Consider the following 20188-nt stretch of genomic DNA (forward strand, 5'->3'; position numbering starts at 1 on the left):
GGCGGGGGGGGGAGAGAGGGGGGGGAGAGAGAGAGAGAGAGAGAGAGAGAGAGAGAGAGAGAGAGAGAGAGAGAGAATAGAGAGAGAGAGAGAGAGAGAGAGAGAGAGAGAGAGAGTTGAACCCCCTATTTATCATAACAGACATTCTAAAATAGATAATAATTAGGCTATCTACAAAATTATGAATACTGTGGGCCTTTTTTAGGAATGTATTGTCACTCACACGTTGGCCTACATTGATACTGTACCAACATAAAAACTTAATATGAAATGAAATGAAATGTGTTTTACTTGACGTAAATGCACAAGTATATAAACATAAACACCAACACAAGAATGTAATAATAATAATAATAATAATAATAATAGTTCAGTAGTAGTAATAATTACAAGTATAGAGTAGGCCTACACCATCAAATATGTAATAACAATAAATCAATGTTTATGTATCAGCCTCAGAATAAAATATCTATGTGTTTGTGTACGTAGTAATAACAATAATAATTATTATTTTCATAATTATAATTATAATGTAGGTGGTCTTTAGTGTATCTGAATAAATATTTAGTATTGTTTTTAAATTAAATTCTGCTTTACGGATAATGTATCCGAAATCATGAATAAATACTGTTAAAGAAAATGAAACACAGTAACATCGGTACCATTATAATTAATTGTAAAGATTTATCACACATTGTTTGTATTTTTTAAAGTTTTGGTGATGCCTTATAGAAAATAAGTCCCATTACTTTATCAACAATATGTTTAAAAGTAATGTTTATTTGTGGTCATCATCTTATCGTCACCATTTTTAATTATTATCATTGCCAGGATAATTGTTAGATCTATATTACCGTGCTTTTATACTGTACTTGTGCATTTAAGCCAAGTAAATACATTTCATTTCATACAACTTAAATATTTTTTTATGTTGGCAGATATACATAGATGTACACGTGACTGACTGACTATACATTCCTAAAAAATAAGGCCTAGACCTATACCGTGTTTTTTTTTTTTGTTGTTTTTTTTTTTTTTTTTTTTTTTTTTTTTTTTTTTTTTTTTGTAATTATAGCTAGCCTAATCATACTCATTTCAAAAATATGTATTTCAGAATTATAAATTGAGTTTAAGTATGTGGTGTTCAACACTTCATCATAAAGAATATAGTATTACGGCTTGTCAGTGAAACCATGGAGGAATTAGTTTAGAATTTGCCTACACCTGCATAATAATGTCTACTACTGTTACTGGCTATCGCATCACATTTCGTCGGCAGTTTATTGTATAGAAACTGCTCTGACAACAGTAAGAAAGTACTAATAAATATTTAGGATTTATTGCCGAATCACGAAGGTGATATTTTGAATCTCCTCTCCACCCAGGAGTATAAATGGTTACCTGGAAGGGTTAAATGCCAAATGCGCTGATGTACGGTACCCAATGCAACGTTATGGGATACTCCCCTAGGAAGCTAGTTTGTGTTCCATATAGGCGTTTAATCCAATGACCGGGGGTAATAATGTCAAGCGCTTAGAGGCCTTGTTGGCGTTAAGCGCTATAGAAGTCTAACATATTATTTCAGAATATTGAGGGAAAACACTGCCTTTTATTGGCTTTTTTCACTGGACCGGTACCTGTTTCCCGACCAGTTGTTAATGTTTACGTACTTCTGAATTCCGTAGCCAACGGCGGCGGAACGTTTTGAAAGCTGGGGTCCCAATTCATAAGGTCCATTATACGAGCGAAGCGAGCATCTAGACTAGGGGCCAGGGGGCGCCAAGCTATGAATATTTGACGATCCTTGGAGAATTCTATTAGTTATTTTATAGGCACCAAGCTACTGTAATATACTTCATAATTGGTAAAATTTCCGAACAGTCGAGGTCATCACAATGAATAATTTGTCATGATGGGTATCCTTAATGGGTATTCCGCGACGAAACCTTCACATTTAAAATAACCCTTTCATGTAGGAGCCCGGAAATGTTACTTCAACTGTGGCTTTTCCCGGAAGTCGAAATAGAGGGGGCCCAGGGGGAGAATTACGCAGAACTACTGTAAAGCCCTGTGTTTTTGCCCGCCCCTTAATTTTCGCGATAAGACGACGATCGCGAAAAATTATGGTGCACAAAAATTGCAAAATTCTGAATGATTATCATTATTATTTATTATTATTATTGTTTATTTATATAACGCATAACTTCTCTATGTGCTTTACAACAACAAAAAGTAATCGATTTCATAGTTGTCTTCATAAGCAAAGCTATAGCTATCTTGGCTAGACCATTACATCACACTTCACACAGCCAGACAGAGTGCTAGGTCTACTAGAGTAGTGGTACTAGCTAAGACTATTATATCTTCAATGGAATATAAATCATGACAGCAATGTATTTCTCTTATAATACCGATTTTTTTTCCATTAATTACTAGCCTATTACAACTCTTGGTAAACATTTTGGTCAGTTTTGTTAGGCTTATATTTGCAAAATTTATAACATTTCGATTTGAAAAAAACCAACTTGTTCAAGCCTGCCCTGGAGTAGCTGCTGTAGACCTAGGCCTGCCTATAGTCTAGCCTAAAAATCGGGCAAAACCCACTGTCGGTACTCTTGCTAAAAAATATAATTGTTGGTTTCTGCATCACAAAGGGCCGTGAAAATGTTATTTTTTATAATTTTTTTTATTTCAAACATATTTATACATGATTAAACATATCAGGTGTTTGTTATAGTCTGTTTTTCATATGGTCCTGTTCAAACTTATACTAGCGATATAAAACAAACATAATACGTCACAATTCAATAAATATTAAATTAGAATAAAGCAAAAATGGATGGTAAAAACGCACTGCCAATATTTATATGCGCGCTAGATATACCGTTCAACATTTTAATTTATACAAGAAAACTGGAAAGATCAAAACGTAACAGTGATAAAAATCAGAATTATGAAAGAACAAAAATTCACATTATTATAGAAATATAAAAACGTAAATATACATCACACATAGCCAAGACATTTAAATAAACACGTATTCGCCGTCATGCACTATAAAAATCCACAAAGGGCCTACATATAAGAAGCCCACGTTTAATTATGTATATATAATAAAATATATATACATTGACGTTCAAATGTGATAGGCTTATGTACAACTTAATTTGGAGTGCAATATATTGAATTAAGATAATGATTGTTTTCATGAAATTTAGTTTTTTATAAGTTAATTTGAAATTTCGAAAGTTATTCGATTCTTTCAATTCGCGTGGCTATAGGATCCGTGTTGGTCGAATACCGTACCATTTCAATTTCATTGCCTAGTCGTGAAGGTGCAGTGTCGTGAAAACATTTGTACATCAAACAAGCTATAGCATAATCTTGTATATTTCTAATATGTTCAATGATGGGTTATTAATGATAACATCGCCGTGTATTGCATTATATTGAAAGTTATCAATAAAGGACGTTATAGTAACTAAAATTAATGAGATAATGAATTGAAAAAGATAAAACATTCGGTGGCCATATCACCCTAGATACGCCACTGCTTATAATAAAAGTTTTGATAAAGATCACACGGACTCCTACAATCCTCCCATCTTCTCTTTCATAGACTACCGGTACGTTGTGTTCAAATGTATGTATTTTAAGTCAATCAGTACACCGCACCCATGCCTGGAGCCTCTGAGGACCATAGAAAGTACCTTGTCATTTTTTACTCCGGTTGATAAGGTCTTATTTTTACAGTATGCTTCTTGGAAGAATATGATACCTATTTATGATCATCTGTCCGTTTGCAACAGTTTGCGTTTATTGTGAAAAATGAAAAGGCCATTGTGTACGAATTTAATTTACAGAAACATATTTTTAATTTTTTCTTGTTCTTGTCATCTCATTTTGTCCTTTCTTGCGTGATTCTCTGTGATGGTCATCACTGTTCTCTTCGGATGAATCTTCGTCCTAGTCCATGTAGTAGGTTGGACTGTTGCGAGTTTTTCTGACAGCTTATCTGTGGAGAGAGAAACTTGTTTAGCCTTTTAGTTTTCTTTTTGACTTTCTGTAGCATAGGCTTCGACAACATCTCAGAAATTGTTTTTACGATTTTAGAGATTTTCATTCTTAGCTTCCATATTCTTATTTTTGGGACAATGTTTCTTTTGGTGTCCCGACTCATTGTAAGTTAAGCACAGTGGTCTGGTGTGCGGCATTGTGCCTTTTGGTGTCCAACCTCAACAGCATGTCAATAACATGACGAAAAAATATTTACACTGACTTAGTTGGCCTTTGTAATTGGTTACTTCTATTTCTTTAAATCTGCAGGATTAATTAATTGTGTTGAAGGGCCAAATTATTTTTAGAATTGATCTCACGAGCCAAATATAATCTCTGAGTCACAAGCAACTATTTATACTTTATGGTCTAAGGTTAAACTCCGAGACACTGTGGCCGAAGCCCTCTGTTGACCTTTGAAGGTTTTGGCAATTTAAAATTCCATTCTATTTTCAATTGTACTACAGCACAATATTAGGACACTACATTCATTATAATTATTGCAACCATACGATTTTATTTAATATTTTGCCAAAAGAAGAAAACACTTTATTTTCACTATTTATTTACACATAGTGTACCGAAAGTTTGTTATATGTTTATTGATACTCGCCATGCAAACCTTCAAGAAATATTTCACTATTTCTTGCTTATTGATGATTTTTTGCTTATATAAAATAATCACAAAACAAAAGTGGTAGCGCCAAGATTTGCCCGACGGCAGGGAGGGGCGATATCCAAGAACCTCTGGAGTAGTCAAGAGGTCGAGGTCCCGGAAACTAACAATTTAGAGATTTTAAGTGCTTTTAGGCCCATAATCGATTTTACAGCCTCATATTCTCTAAAACTAGTTTTCCTATCCCTAACGAATTTTGTTGGGTTCTCTGTCGGAAATTTCTCTCTGACGTGGCCCTGCCACCGCAAACTCCACCACCACCACTTAATTTCATTCTTTGCAATATCAGAGTTTGCTGTTAACTGACGGTTTTTGGTATGATGAGTGGTAATGTGGCTCGAATAGTTGAATATGCATAATAATAATTGCAGGCTTACAGATTTAAATTTTAAAAATATATAAAAGTTTTATTTATTACGTTGTTTGCAGATAGACAGGATTTTAGATGGGGGAGGGGTGCACATGCGAGCGACGCGCTGGGCCCTTTAGCATCGGCGTCGGGGTTCAGAAGCCGAGAAGCTCCGACAAAGTAGCATTTTGAGGCTGTAATTATTGGGTTTCTGAAATCCATAATTCTTTAAACTTTTATTTAGATTTTATTTATTTATTTAATTTCAATCTTTCGACAAAGAACAGAAAAAGTTGAACATGGGTGCCGAGCAAAAGTTAAAAAACTGTCATCAATCGATGTGCTTAACCGAACCCCTGCCAACAAAAACAATACATACCAAAATCAATTCACAGGAAACAATTTCCATTCACTTGGGTGTTTTGGTTGGGTTTTTTTTCTGATCTTTATTATTATTATTATTTATTATAATCATTATTATTATTATTGTTATTGTTAACCTCTTTTAATTTCCACCTTAGTTTGTAAATTTCGTTCGTAACATGTTATTCTTTTTGTTGTGTCCATCCGATTAATTATTGTTGTATATACTGTTTTTTAAATAAAGGTCAAACTTAAAGTTCCTTGAACTTAATTGACCTCCATCCACACACAGTTTTGTTTGACATTATATAAGTATGAAATATTATTTATTTTGTAACTTTAAATATTTTTTTTTATTTTATTTTCTATCGCGGGGCAGAATAAAGTGCTGCCTATTAAGAACCACGGCACTAGAATATCTAGGCTTATTTCCTGTGACTTCGGATACAAAGCAGTATATACAGTATGACCATGAGTGTAGATACTGGGTTTCTGGATTATTGCATTTGACATTATGGTGAAAAATGGTACCATCAAAATGATTATACCCAGTTAGCTACGTCTTCATCAGCGACTCTCTGAGGAATTCCATGAGTACTTAGGCTGGTGTTATGGTTTGCCAAAGACGTTCCGGTCTCTTAAAGACGTTGGAATGACGATCTAAAAAAGGAACCGTTGATTAATAGATGGTTCCTACCAGTTGATTTATAAACAAAAAATCTGAAAGTGTATAGCTCCTACCTTCCAGTGAAATTATTTCTGTTGCCAGAGCCTTTCCTTTTGCCTGTAGATTGCCGAATTTCACTAACAAGTATGGTTTTTGAGAAACCACTCTAAGTATGTCCTTTGGCGTTATTCCACTTGCATTCACTAATAGTGTCGGCCACCTGGAATTTTTTAGTACGCAGACTACGTTCCATGTCTTGGCAAGCCCACGGTCCGACAATCTTTAGCTTCTGCTCGACAGTAGCCATTGCTGGTACCACAAACTTCACTTTAAACTTGTTGTGTATTGAGCCAGGGTAAAAACCTTTCAGGCCCTCTTGGTTGCTGTCGGAATCCTAGAGACTGGTTCAATAAATGAGTTTGACCTCACAACTGCTACACATCCACTTTCCACGGTGTCGTTATTTGTACAGTATCTTTAATACTGGGTTTTATAAATGATTTTCTGCAGTAGAATTTCTCCCAGATCGAAATTAACGAGCACGCTTTTACTTATTGATATGGTCAGGCTGGTGTCTCAAAATAATGTCTTACCACGGATTACGAAATGAAATGTATTTTTGTGTCACAAAACATTTAGTAAAGGTGCGCACGCGTAAGGTATTGATAATTCTGACAGCACCTAAATTTGTAAATATTAATGTATGTTGATAATGTAATGATAATGGTAATATCACGTCTCATCTATTTGTACAAGTTGGTCTTGTGAACAGAACTATTGCCTTCATTTACAGCAGGCCAATAATATTTATGAGTTCGTGTTTATATAATATTGACAAGATTTCATCTAATAATATTGGCAACAAAGTTAGCAGAAGGTTACATATACTAGGCCGTTTAAGAGTTCTTAAATAGGATCTATTCTTATATTTACTACTTATGTCGCAAAATGACAAAGTAAAGATACTTGTTTTAAGATTCAGGTCTAACCTTTTGCCAAATACCATCAAATCAATACAGTAACGTACTTCTAAAATTGTAATTTATTTTTAAGAAGTAGCCACGTTATGCTGATGCACATGAAAAAAGTAAACCTCATAAACGTAGTGAAAGAGGAAAGAACAATGTCTGAAATTTAACGCACACGAAAAGGATTGGAACAAAATACTTTTGGAAAATCCAATTTTCTGTGTAATTTAAACTTGTGTAAAATTGCATGTTTTATATGTTTGGATAGTTTGTGTGAGCATGAATGCAATGTAGGTGAATACAAAAAAAGACTTTAAAAAAAGATTTTTAGTTTTGCAATATAAAAGACAATACGTATTGAATCCACATTAGGTTCCCTCGTATGTTTCAAAACTACAACGATAAATGCTTTTCTATAAGCAGTACAATATTGGCATATGGAGAATCAACAAACTTTACATATGTTTAGATAAATATAAACAATTTCAAAGAGTTAAAATAAAGAGAAGCAACCATCATTACTTCATTATTAGATTCATATAAAATGTCCATACAGAACACAAAGCTTGTAAGAGGCACTTTTTTTTTTAGTAATTTTACCAATTAATACAGATGTATATATAGGACGGAAGGTAACTAATGAAGTTACAATTATTCAATCACTTTCTCTCCTAATGTAACGTACGTATGTTTGTTTCTAAATATTATGTTGAGTTTAGTTATATTAAGTTTTTATATATATATGAATATGAAGACAGGGCGTTGGCCACCATGATCGATCGTACGGTTCTGTAACGTGTGTTTGTTTCTACATAGGCCTAGATAAATTGAGTTTAGTTATACTGTACAGTCTGAAGTTTTGTCATATAGCCAATAAATTAATAACAAATAACTAGCTGTAAAACTGCAGACTAAGATGTGGCAGTGCCAAATGAAGACAGGGCCAACTCCGTGTGAGTTACAACACCCGCCGTCGACCATAATTCATGAAACCAGAAAAGAAAAAAATATCTTTGGATTAATACAATCTCAAACCTGGCAGGGCAGCTTAGCACAATACAGTAGAGCAGATCCTGGCACCACCGGTGAGACTGAGAAAAGATCATGTGGCGATGATGAACCCTCGGTCATTACTTTAAAAAAAACACGAACACTTCACTGGGATCCGAGCTGGTATTCACTATTCTTTAAGAACAGCTAGTCATCACAAAGCAATCCAGTAAAGGTTCGTGTCCAGGCTAGGCGCGATAACGCCATGACATTGCAACAGTGTCGAGTTTTGGAAACTCTCAGCGTGAAAATCTACAGTACTCCTTTGCACCAAACACCACTTTACGATGCAACGATGGCCTGCGTAGCGGAACGTCTCTGAACACATGCTCAGCCTTAAGGTAATTCCATAATAGGGTACAGGAACGCTGAGACTTTCACGTATAGAAGGTCCTTCCACCACAGCCCGATGACTATGTCACCTCTAAATGGCCGGAAAGACATTCTCAATTTTGATGCAATTTTCTTTTTCTTTCATTATTTTTATTTTGAAAGATTTACGGGCGGGACTGGCCGGCTGTACCCCTCGGATACAACTTTGGTAACAATATAAAATATATTAAAGGATAGCTCAACAAAGTTGGGAGATACGCTTATACAAAACACTGAAAAGTGCATGAATAAGCCCAGATAATTAACTTTAAAAAATAGTACAGTTCGCCCTCAAAAACTTAAAACTAGCTTTGGGACATGGAAATTTTGGGCGGGCCCGGGGTTCGGTCTCCACATGGGTTAGCTTAGTGTTAACAGATTGAATACTGTTATTTGGTTCTTTGAAAAAGTGATCTCAGGGTAGAGTGGTCTCAGAATTAGAGGGTGCACTGTATATACAGTGCAATTATTAAATAAACAGCCTTACAATGATTAGAATTGATTGAATATATTTCGCCAGTATTCATAATACAAGATTATATTCAGTGACATTCATAATATTAAACGTGGTACATTTTAGTCCACAAAAGTGAATATTATAATAAAGGTAGGTACAGCACTGGACAATAATCAGCGACCAAAATAACGGAGTGCCCAGATTATGAGAGTGTAGGATATACGTGCATGCATTATAAAAGTTTAGGAGTAGATCAAGATTTCCAAGTAGGATTAAGCAAGTGTAATTTTGTACGACGTCAGGAAGAGTATTATTCGAACTGAATTCTAAACTTAATTGGCATGCCAATGAAGTTCCTCACGAATCGGATTAATATGATCAAATGTGTGTGTGTGCTTATACGGGCGGCACTATTCTGAATACTTTGGTGTAATTTGATTTAAGAAGCTTATCAAGCTTTTTTTTTTAAAAAAGAAGAAAAGCACGATTGTCTAATCTTACGAATAAGATTGGATGAACATTTTTTTTCCTGGATAAGTATCGATGGATATTATAAAAGTGTTTTGGGTGGAAGGTTAAGTGAACCTGCATCTGCTTGCAATGTCCTGAGTGAAGGAATCTGTTGATGACAAAATGACTCAAATATTTCGACCAAACTGTACAGGTGAGCTATTAGAAGATCCGATGATGTTATTCACAAATGGAACAGGAAAATTGGTCATATTTTGATCATATCAGTAGAACTCTAGTTTTTAATTTATATTTATTAAGTTCATGCACTTTCCTCTGCAGAACCAAACAGCAGACTTATAGCTGAATCTTGAGAAAGCAAAATAAATTTTGAATCATAAGAATATTGCTGTATATATATTATATATATGATATATAACGTATTATATATATATGATATAAAACGTATATTATATTACATTTATATATATGTAGGCCTATATATATTATATATACAAACAGTTCAGAAAAGAAAAGAAATGGACAGTAGAACATCAAACGTTGTTTAGGAAATAAATTGATATTCTAGACCTCAGGACTTTATTAGCGTAACTGATAGAGTTTACGTTACATGTGTATGATTGAATAATAGTAACTTCTTATGCCTAATCTCATAAATACTCACACACATATATATGATATATATATGTACATATGCATAGACATGTATGTATGTTTATATATAATATATATATATATATATGTATATATATTACATTTTGATATGGCATGCTACTAAACCAGGGTAAGTTTTTTTTTAGTTTTGTATAAAATAAAGCAATTTAAGCCATATTATTGAAGACAAATAATAAACACAGTTTTTACACAGCAAATTTTTAAAATCTAGTCTAGAAAATATTCTTGATAAATTCTTATTTCAAGAAATATTTTCTAAATAAGAAAGTTTTAAAAAAAAGAAAGTCTTGCCAATAAATTTGACTGATACTAAGAAAACTGGAGTTGAGAAGATTCATTATTTCTTAAAACAAAAACAATCAAACAATTTCTCTAACATCACTTAAGGAGTGTCGGATGTATAGATGGCGAACAGTCTAACCTGGAACAAACATCACTAGCAAGCGAGGTGAAACAGAGAAATTGAAAAAAAGAGAAAAAAGTAGTTATAAAGAGGCAAATAGAAAAGTTTTGAGTCGCTTCTTAAAGATGTCAATTGACGCAGATTCACGGACTTCAACGGGTAGTGCATTCCACATTTTTGGAGCCTCAACACAAAGTGACCTCTCACCATATGTTTTCGGAAGCCACCCAGGAACAAACAAAATTGATGAACTTGTAGTTGATCTGAGTGCTCGGGAACAAGTGGATGAGCGTAGCCTGAGAAGATCTTGCATGTACGTGGGTGATAGGTTATGGAGCGATTTGTACACAAGAAGAAGAATTTTGAAGTTGATACGCTGTCGAACTGGAAGCCAATGTAGGTCTTGGAGTATTGGCGTTATGTTCTGTGACTTTTGGGTGAGCTTAATTAGATGTGCGGCCGAGTTAAGATGTAGTTGTAATTTTTTTTATAAGAGTGTCTGAAAGTTCAAATAGGATACCATTCCAATAGTCAAGTCTTGAAGTTATAAGAGCATGAACAAGTTTTTTAGTTGCGTCTTCGTTCAGGAAGTCTGATTTTCCTTACGGTGTGATAATTGACAGATTAACAAACGTTGGTAACATGTTGCTTTAGAGACATCGTGTTGTCAAACGTCACACCAACATTACAGACTTCCAGTGATGGAGTTACCGTTGTATTACCAACGCGGAGACACTGCAGATTAGGTGAGTTGGAACGATGCCAGAGTGTATGACGAGAGTTTCAGCCTTTCTAGGATTAAAACAAAGCATATTTTCAGATAGCCAAGTTTGTAATTCATCAAGATAACTTTCAACACGATCAACTGCATCGTTCATCGTATCAGGTTTAAAGCCGATGTACAACTGCATATCATCCGCGTAAACATGGTAACGGCATAAATGCTTGTATATGACCCAGAGTGTCATGAGTGTATGACCCAGAGTTGATCCCTGTGGGATGCCACATTCAACAACAAAAAAAAAACAGGATCATAAATAGACGATTTAATTTTAACACATTGCCGTTGTGATATTAAGTACGACTGGAACCAACTGAGTGCAGAACCAGAGATACCAATGTGAATTAAGCGATTAAGGAGAATATTATGATCAATAGTGTCGAATGCACAGACATGCCTAAATATACCGATAAAACACATTCACCTGTATCAAGGGGATAGGGGTTAGCAGACTTTTCGCCATCTGTACATCTGATACTTCTTAAGTGATGTTAAAGGAATTAATTGATTGATTATTCTTGTTTTAAGAATAAATGAAACTTCTCAATTCCATTTTTCTTATTATCAGTCAAATTTATTTTGTCAATACTTTTTTTTTCTTAAAACTTCCTTAATTTTAGAAAATATTTCTTGAAATAAGAATTTATCAAGAGTATTTTCTAGACTAGATTTTAAAATGTTGCTGTGATAAAAGGAATGATTGAGTGAGTGTAGTGATTATGCGCTGACCATACACACAAGAATTTGATTCAGGAATTTGAAGAAATGATACTAATTGTATATACAAATTTAAACCTCTTTGTAGGTATTTGAAGAGCTATTGCTTGATGCTGATTGGAGTATCAATGCCGGAAACTGGATCTGGTTATCATGCAGTTCATTCTTTCAACAATTTTTCCATGTCTACTGCCCAGTTACGTTTGGAAAACGTACAGATCCCAGTGGAGACTATGTCAGGTTTGTCGAGCATTTGTGTAATACCTCCATGGTGTAAGTTATTCGGTGATAAGAATCATCACCCCATCATTTACACTATTGTGTTATGAGTAACATAGATTTGATCATGTTATCAACTTTATTAAAATGTTGATTATCCTCCTTATCAACATGATTGTAAAATAGTCTTAATATGCAGTCATTAGTCTTCAACCTCGTCAGCACGAAAAGTATCATAATATAGTTTTATTGTCAATTAACTAATTAGTAAATACATTAACTATCATCATGCTTATTTAATAAATTTTGTCTGTCATTACATTGTCATACACTACAGTAAAATTGTCAGTAAAGTAGTTGTATTATTCAGTCACGATTAATTCATTCAGCACTAGTATATTTATTAGCAACACTTCCATTATTTATAAGCAGTTTATCACATTTAATTCAATTTTTGTACAGGAAGTACCTGCCTGTTTTGAAACACTTTCCCACCAAATACATCTACGCGCCGTGGGAGGCTCCTACTGAAGTTCAAATTCAGGCCAAGTGTATTGTAGGTTAGTCCATATTACGTAATTATATTATGCTGTATTTTTAAATTCAGAATGTGTAGTTACATTGTTATTCTTGGTGTTGATTAATTCAATTCCATTCATAGCTTCGAATGCAATCAAGTAAAAATAATAAGTTAACACATAGAAATATACATATACACGCAACAAATATACACAAAATAAAAGTTCAAACAATATGTGCAAGGTGTTTGTGTGACGGAGAGGAAGGGCGAATGCACGGCGTAAAAATATGCGGTAGCTGGCTCATCTGAATTACAGCAATGTATTTCATTTAAGCTACCCCAGTTCAGCATTTAATTTGTTTTTTACATATTGTATTTTATTGTCATTTTGATTATAAATGTTGGTCGAACAAATAAATGAATGAATGAAATGAGTTGTTGAGAATATGTTCTAGGAGAATAGGGCATATCGAAGATGATTATCGAGGGAGAGGGGTATGCAATATTCAAGGAGTGTTAAAGAAAGTATTTTTGACATCATATTTCAACTAGCCTATGGTTGAAATATACATTAAGATATGAAAATGCTGGATTAGTTTTTATTTGTGTACCAGACATGACATTGCACATACACTATTCCATTAAAAACGATAATTATTTTTGTATTGTTTTCTAGCAGAGCTTCCCCAACATGCCTCTTCAGCAATCATAATAACTAGACTTACTATGTCTGTTTGTACAACAAAACACAGGGCTCTTCCTCATTGCTCATTTCAATCAAAAATAAAGTTGAAATTGCAACAAAAAATGTCGTTAAAAAGTATAAGGTAAAAAAGAAACATGGAAACCCAAAATACTTATAGTACTAAACCGGGGCCTGGGCTTTAAAGTTTTCTTGTTACAATTATTTAGGCCTCCCTCTGCATATTATTACGCCATCATCTGTATGTTAAATACTGTATGTGGAAAATTTGAATAAAGCGAAACGAAACTAAACAAATTATGAAGTAAAAAAAAAAACTAAAGCCAAGTTCACAACTACTGAGACGTTAGTGAGACTCGAACTAATTCTGCAATGGTAATAAGGAGGTACATCGAGACTCCTAACCATTGCGTGCTATATGAGCCTACCTTGTATAGCCCAGTACACGTTCATGCGACTCAGTGACTGAAAGCAAAAATTGTTCATGCATAAGTTTTGAGTTTAACCTAGCTGTAGCTGGTTTAACACTTCAGAAACGCAAATTGCGTTTATTCTTTTTCGGACCATGACAAACTATTCTGCAAAGTTTCATTTTGATCCATTTATAACTGTGACGTAAGCCCTTTAAATGACCCTCAAATTCACACCCGAATTTGGATCATTACCAACACTTGATATTGTCTTCCTTGTACCTTGGTTAAACTTTCCTAAAAATTTCATTTAGATCAGTCCATTATTTTTTGGAATATCTAGTCTGGGAATTTTTTCCTTTGACTAGTCCTCATAGCCACACCCTAAGCCAGTTCGTCACCAAAACCTAATGATTTCTTCATTGGACCACGACAAACTATTCTGACAATTTTCATTTTCATTTTTTGGAGATATGAAGGTCTGGGACGTTGGAAATACTCTAAAACTGGATAAAACACTCTAAACTGGATCGTCACCAACACATAATAATTTCTTCCTTATAACTTTGTTAAACTTTCCCCAAAGTTTCATTCAGATCAGTTGACATGTTTTTGAAATATCTAATGTAGAGCGTTTGCCCTGAAATCCTTTTAATGGTTTCTTACATCCAAAAATAAATTTACATTTTTTTATAATCGCTTTGTATGTTAAAGGATTAAAGAAAATAAAGGGTTGATGGACCGATATATAATCTTTAAATCAATTTATAAATTCCGTAGGAAAAGACTACCCTTTTCCAATGGTAGATCATGAAGAAGCCAGTCGGCTCAACATCGAGCGCATGAAACAAGTTTACAGTCAGCTATCCCACTACGCTGGACCTAGTGAGTATAGTAGTATTAAAATCAATAGCCTTATCAAACCAGAATAGGGTAACAGCTATTTTCGCCTGTAATTGACACAATTACAGTAATTTAATATTCACACTAATTAACACTATTATCATACTACTATATACATAATTAGATAAAATTATTATTAATATAGGGTGTTTTTTTTATTAGATACAATTATTATTAATATAAGTTGTTTTTATTTTATAAAGGTCTGCTTGCTGCTATACCAAGTAGCAAAGACTCAAACGACGGCAAACCACCTAGAATGGGACTTAAATCAATAATTCAGCATACAAGTATGCATTCACAAATGACGACGGTTGGAACACAGAGAAGTTCTAATCATCTGCACTCATCTGGTATGATCTCTTCTGTACCCAGTCGGACCAGTGAACATCGTAGACAACATGGGGCACTGCAATCAATATCCTCCACCAATGTGCAACCTCAAGAACACAAGATTGCCTACGCCAATCCATCAACATCTTGCCATCAGTTGCAGACGTATGACAATCCATCAACATCTGGCCATCAGTTGCAGACGATGCAAAATGTCACTGACCAATCGGGATTGACCAAATATACTAGAACATTTCCACTAGTTTTGGAATTTAGTTAACCATTTTCATCGATATTTATCGATAATGTATTCTACGAAACTTTAACAAAATATGACTAATATTTATTTACTGTCTAAAAACTGGATAGTGGGTTAAATTTTACCTAAATTTATCCATTTGTTTTCGTTTTCCCAGACATAATTAAATGTAACAGGTATTTTAATTCACCGATTTTATTTGTAAATTAAAAACGTAAGTCTAGAATAACCAAATATCCGCAGTGGTCCTTTTCCTATAACCACTCTTGAATATCCCCAATGAGTATATGTAAATAACCTTTTAATGTAGGTTAGGCCTACTACCACGCAAATCTATGATGTGTCTTATTTTCTGTTCACACCCGTTTTATGTGACAAATGCTTTCAACTTGCACATTTGGGTGTGATATGTCATCATCATGCCCGTATAAAAAAGGGTGTGATAATGTGTCAACGTTGTACTATACAGGCTACCTTTTGTGTCATTTGTGTCCAATGTGCTTAATTAAAATATTTATATAGCACTTTCTCTAAATTACAAATTTGTCACATAAAGCTCTGCAGTATAGATATTGTTATGTTCGTCAATGAAAACCAAATAGCCTATAGTTGTATAACGTGATTCCCCATATCTACACAAATAGCACATACCAAAAAGGTTCATCTTCGCAAGAACTTAAAATATAAACGATTCAGGAAGTTTGTCATGTTTAGCTTACTTAATTTCTCAAAAATGTACCAGAAATCTATCATGTGTCTTATCTCTGTGGCCATTCTAATGTTTCTAATTGGAAATCAAATATAGTCGTATGTTGTAGTACAGCCGACGTACAATCTTGTGTTGTACGTGATTCCCTATCTCAACACAGACAACATAGAACAACTTAAAGATAATATTCATACATTTTGTATAAATATATTTGCTAAATTTCTTCATAGATGTAACAGAAATCTATTTTTACACTGCAGTAAATATTCTCCTACTCTACATATATTTATTCTATTATCTCAACAGTTAATCGTTAAAAGGCTAATAGAATAAAAGATAAAGATATAGGCCTATTGCGTGTCCCGAGCCTTTCTGATTAGCCAGTAAAATCATAATGGAAAAAATATTGTTCAAATGCATAAATATTATTATTTTAATTAGTTTAATCAATATTTATGAACTGAATTACTAATCAATTAAGAATTTGTTGTAGTACAAGGTGATCTGTGTCTTACGAAAACGATAACGAATACGAATACGTCATTATCATTATCGTCATTCGTGCTTACAACATTCTTGACATATGCTGTAGGAGCTGAATACGATGCTTGATTCATGTAAAAGTCTTCTATTTCATTTCAGTAACATAAAAATCCCATACAATCTCCATTTCTCAATCTCAATATCGAGGATTCCTAAACGAAATGTGGTTAATAGTTCTTTGTTTAAAATTTTTAATTTGAAGTAAATAATTTTCTATATGAATTCTTTGTTTAAACTTTATAAAACAACGTAACTTTGAATAAGATCTAGTGTCTTCAATGAACTTCTGTTGTTGTATGTCCTGTAAACATAATCTTAAATCATTAATAAATTAAACTAATTGAGAATAATGATTTTTAACGTGTATTGCCCAACATTCTTCGTCTCTTTCTTAATTGAAATAAATAGCATTGGTATGCGATTCTATGTATAAATGTAATAGTCTAAACCAGTATTTTATAATATTATTTACTTGTATTATTATTATGTTTCTTATTATTATTTTTTTTATTAGTAGGCCTATTATTATTATTATTACTATTATTGTTATTATTATTATTACTATTATTATTATTATTACTATTATTATTATTATTATTAATGCTATCATGTTTTACACTATTTTTGTTTATACGTCTTTCCGATTAATACTATATCAATTTAGAATAAATAATCTGTTTTGAGTATTGAAAACAACACTTATTATTTCTATTTTATCACGATATCAGTCTATGGCTCATGGATATTTAACAGTGATAAAATTAATTATTAATTGTGTAATTGAGGAGTGTTAGTTTACTATTGTCAACAACAGTGTTTTGTCTGTATATCGCATTCGTACTTTGTCTTTTCGTATCTTTATAACGTTTAACATTAGAAATCACCGCTTCTTGCTGACATGATGACATCTTGATAAATTTTGTAATTTATCATTTATGATAAAGGTTTAGACGACATATTTCTTGATATTTGCTGTAACAACTCAACAACAACAAATTAATGTATACCCCAATATTAGGCACTTTACGCAAGAGGACGGGGAGCCGTCGACAACAGCTTTTACTGTGGTCTTCACGCTCTGATGATCACAAAACCACCGTCCACCGGTCTTCCCGTCTTGTTGCGTAAAGTACTATTTACATAAGTTAATACTTATCTGGAAAAAAAATAACAAACTTTGAGCCAATTTCAAAAAGCATTCAGCCTAATCACTTGATTTTAATTTTGATGGTTTATCTGTATATGTAATGAAGACCTGAATAAAACCATTTGGAGCAAATTGTTTGCATCTGGGATATTTATTAACATTTCGAATGCATTTACACCAAAGATACTAGAAACACAAGTTAGAACTTGGACGCGGATATACGTCATATCTTTTACGCATATCCCAACGTACGCGGCGCACTTCTTTTTCCAATAATAGAGTTCCTACCATAGAGATATAATAAGAATACTAGAGCGCTAACCGCGATGTATTCGATGTTCGAAATACGCAGAACTGTGTGTGTGTGTGTGTGTGTGTGTGTGTGTACCATCCAAGATGGCTGCCATAGATTTAGCCAATCAAATTTCGCTAAGCACCATCGTTTGCAATTGCGCCCTCAATTTACTCAGAAAGTTCGGTACAGCTAGTTACCCGTATGTTTAAAACTCGAGCGTTGCGGTGTTTGAGTGTAATGTACACGATTTTAATTTTCATTCCTTGGTACTGTATTTTTGAATAAGATGCTCCACTTGGCCTCGTTTTGGCTACAATAGTTTAATAATTTGTTATTACCATTACTCATTATCATTAATGAAATAATAGTCAGTAAGAGGGCTTATTAATATGTAATAATATGTATACTAAGCCTGAAGGTGGCGCTTTACTACGACGGCCATCTTGGATGGTACACATACATAACTCTGCATTGCTGCGCCATCTTGTCAGCACTCTAGTCTAGTTGTTTAATAGCTCTATGGTTCCTACCAAGTGACACCAAAACGAATGATGTTTGTTGATATCCCAACGTAAGCGACACCCCATGAAATGATAAACAAACAAACTTACGTTAGTACAACATACACATCATGCAATTCGGTGATCCAGTTTTTACCTGTGGCGAGTTCTATTATGCGTTTCTTTTATTTGCACTATTAAACGACAATTGTCATTTCAAAACTTTTTAACAGACTAGACGTCGTAGTTTTCTTTTAACCTTTTAAACAACTCCCTCTCAAATAAAGTACAGTATGTGTATTATACCGTAAAATCTCGAATTGAAGCCCAATGGTCTTAATCTCGAGACGAAGCACATCTTGATTTGAAGCCCCCTTTTAGTTTGCAAAATTAGCCTCGAAAAGAAACCCATGGGCTTCTTTTTTTTCTTTTCTTTTCTTTTCTGTACATGGATTTAAAAGAATTTTAAATTTAATAAGCTACATCATTACGGAATTAATAAGCTACATCTTTACGGAATCTGTGGGCCTATTTTGCAGTGGTTTGTATCATACTTAGATGGCAGATCTCAAAAAGTTGTCTTTCGAGGAGCATCTTCCAATACCTGTAACGTGCAATCTGGTGTTCCTCAGGGATCTGTTCTTGGCCCCATTCTGTTTAATATTTTTGTACTTGACTTGCCGTCTGATGTTTCTTCACACGTTCTACAATATGCGGACGATACAATTTTATATAGAGCCCTTAGGTCTCCTGCTGACCAGCAGTCGCTCCAAAATGATTTGAATATTATTCTTAATTGGAGCATAACTAACAAGATGCTCCTTAACTCATTAAAGTACAAGTCGATGCGCATAACTAGGTCATCAAGGCTACAAAATAGTGCTCATGTATATAATATTGGTTTAAACTCTCTGACTCAGGTTAGCTCTTATAAATACATAGGAATAACTTTTACTTCAAAATTGGACTGGGGGTTGCATGTTTCGCAGACGAGATCTAAGGCTTCTGAAATGCTGGGGTTCATTAAACGAATCGTGCGCTGTAGAGACGAAATTGTAATTTCAAAATTATTTTGTGCAATAGTTCGTCCAATTATAGAGTACGCCATCCCCGCATGGCTGCCGCATCAGAAGGGGCATCTAAACTCTTTAGAACAAGTCCAACACAGGATGACTCGAGCCTGTGTTCCAAAACAAGGGAGGAAACTTACATATGCACAACGTCTTGACATTATCGGTCTAATTTCAGTTGAAAAACGTTTTAAGCTTCTTACTATTTCTATTATTGCGAAATGTCTTCATGGCTTTTATGATTTTAATATTTTTAATTACATAACAATCAACTCTAGACACGGTGATCATCTTAAATTTTTACATCAATATGCTCGAACAAATTCTCTGAAATATTCTGTGTTTCATTTGTTTCCACGAGCTTGGGAGGAACTACCTGTAGAAACTAGGGATTTATTGGTTTTGAATCTTAAAGCATTTTTAAACGATATTAAATTATATTTTAAATAAGTTTTACAATTTCTATATATATATTTATTGTTAAGGCAAATTTTACAGATTTTAAGTATTATTTCAATTGCTCATTATTATTTTATGTGTAATCGGAATAGTGCATTAGGAGACCTACATGA

General features: G+C 33.7%; 1 protein-coding gene across 2 annotated transcripts in view; it reads left to right on the plus strand.

The window, feature by feature from the left end:
• LOC117104952 (cryptochrome-1-like) overlaps positions 1-17120 on the plus strand; it is a 40279-nt gene extending 23159 nt beyond the window's left edge. For both annotated transcript variants that reach the window (XM_033245912.1, XM_033245911.1), the window contains 4 exons: positions 12094-12245; positions 12687-12784; positions 14638-14742; positions 14964-17120. In XM_033245912.1, coding sequence (XP_033101803.1) covers positions 12094-12245; positions 12687-12784; positions 14638-14742; positions 14964-15373 — 765 coding nt within the window. In that variant the 3' untranslated portion in view covers positions 15374-17120. The remainder of the gene's footprint in view (positions 1-12093; positions 12246-12686; positions 12785-14637; positions 14743-14963) is intronic.
• The last annotated feature ends 3068 nt before the right edge of the window (positions 17121-20188 follow it).

Source organism: Anneissia japonica, unplaced genomic scaffold, assembly GCF_011630105.1.
Source record: "Anneissia japonica isolate Jap-2015-1 unplaced genomic scaffold, ASM1163010v1 scaffold287834_len5846547_cov211, whole genome shotgun sequence".
NCBI lineage: Eukaryota > Metazoa > Echinodermata > Crinoidea > Comatulida > Comatulidae > Anneissia > Anneissia japonica.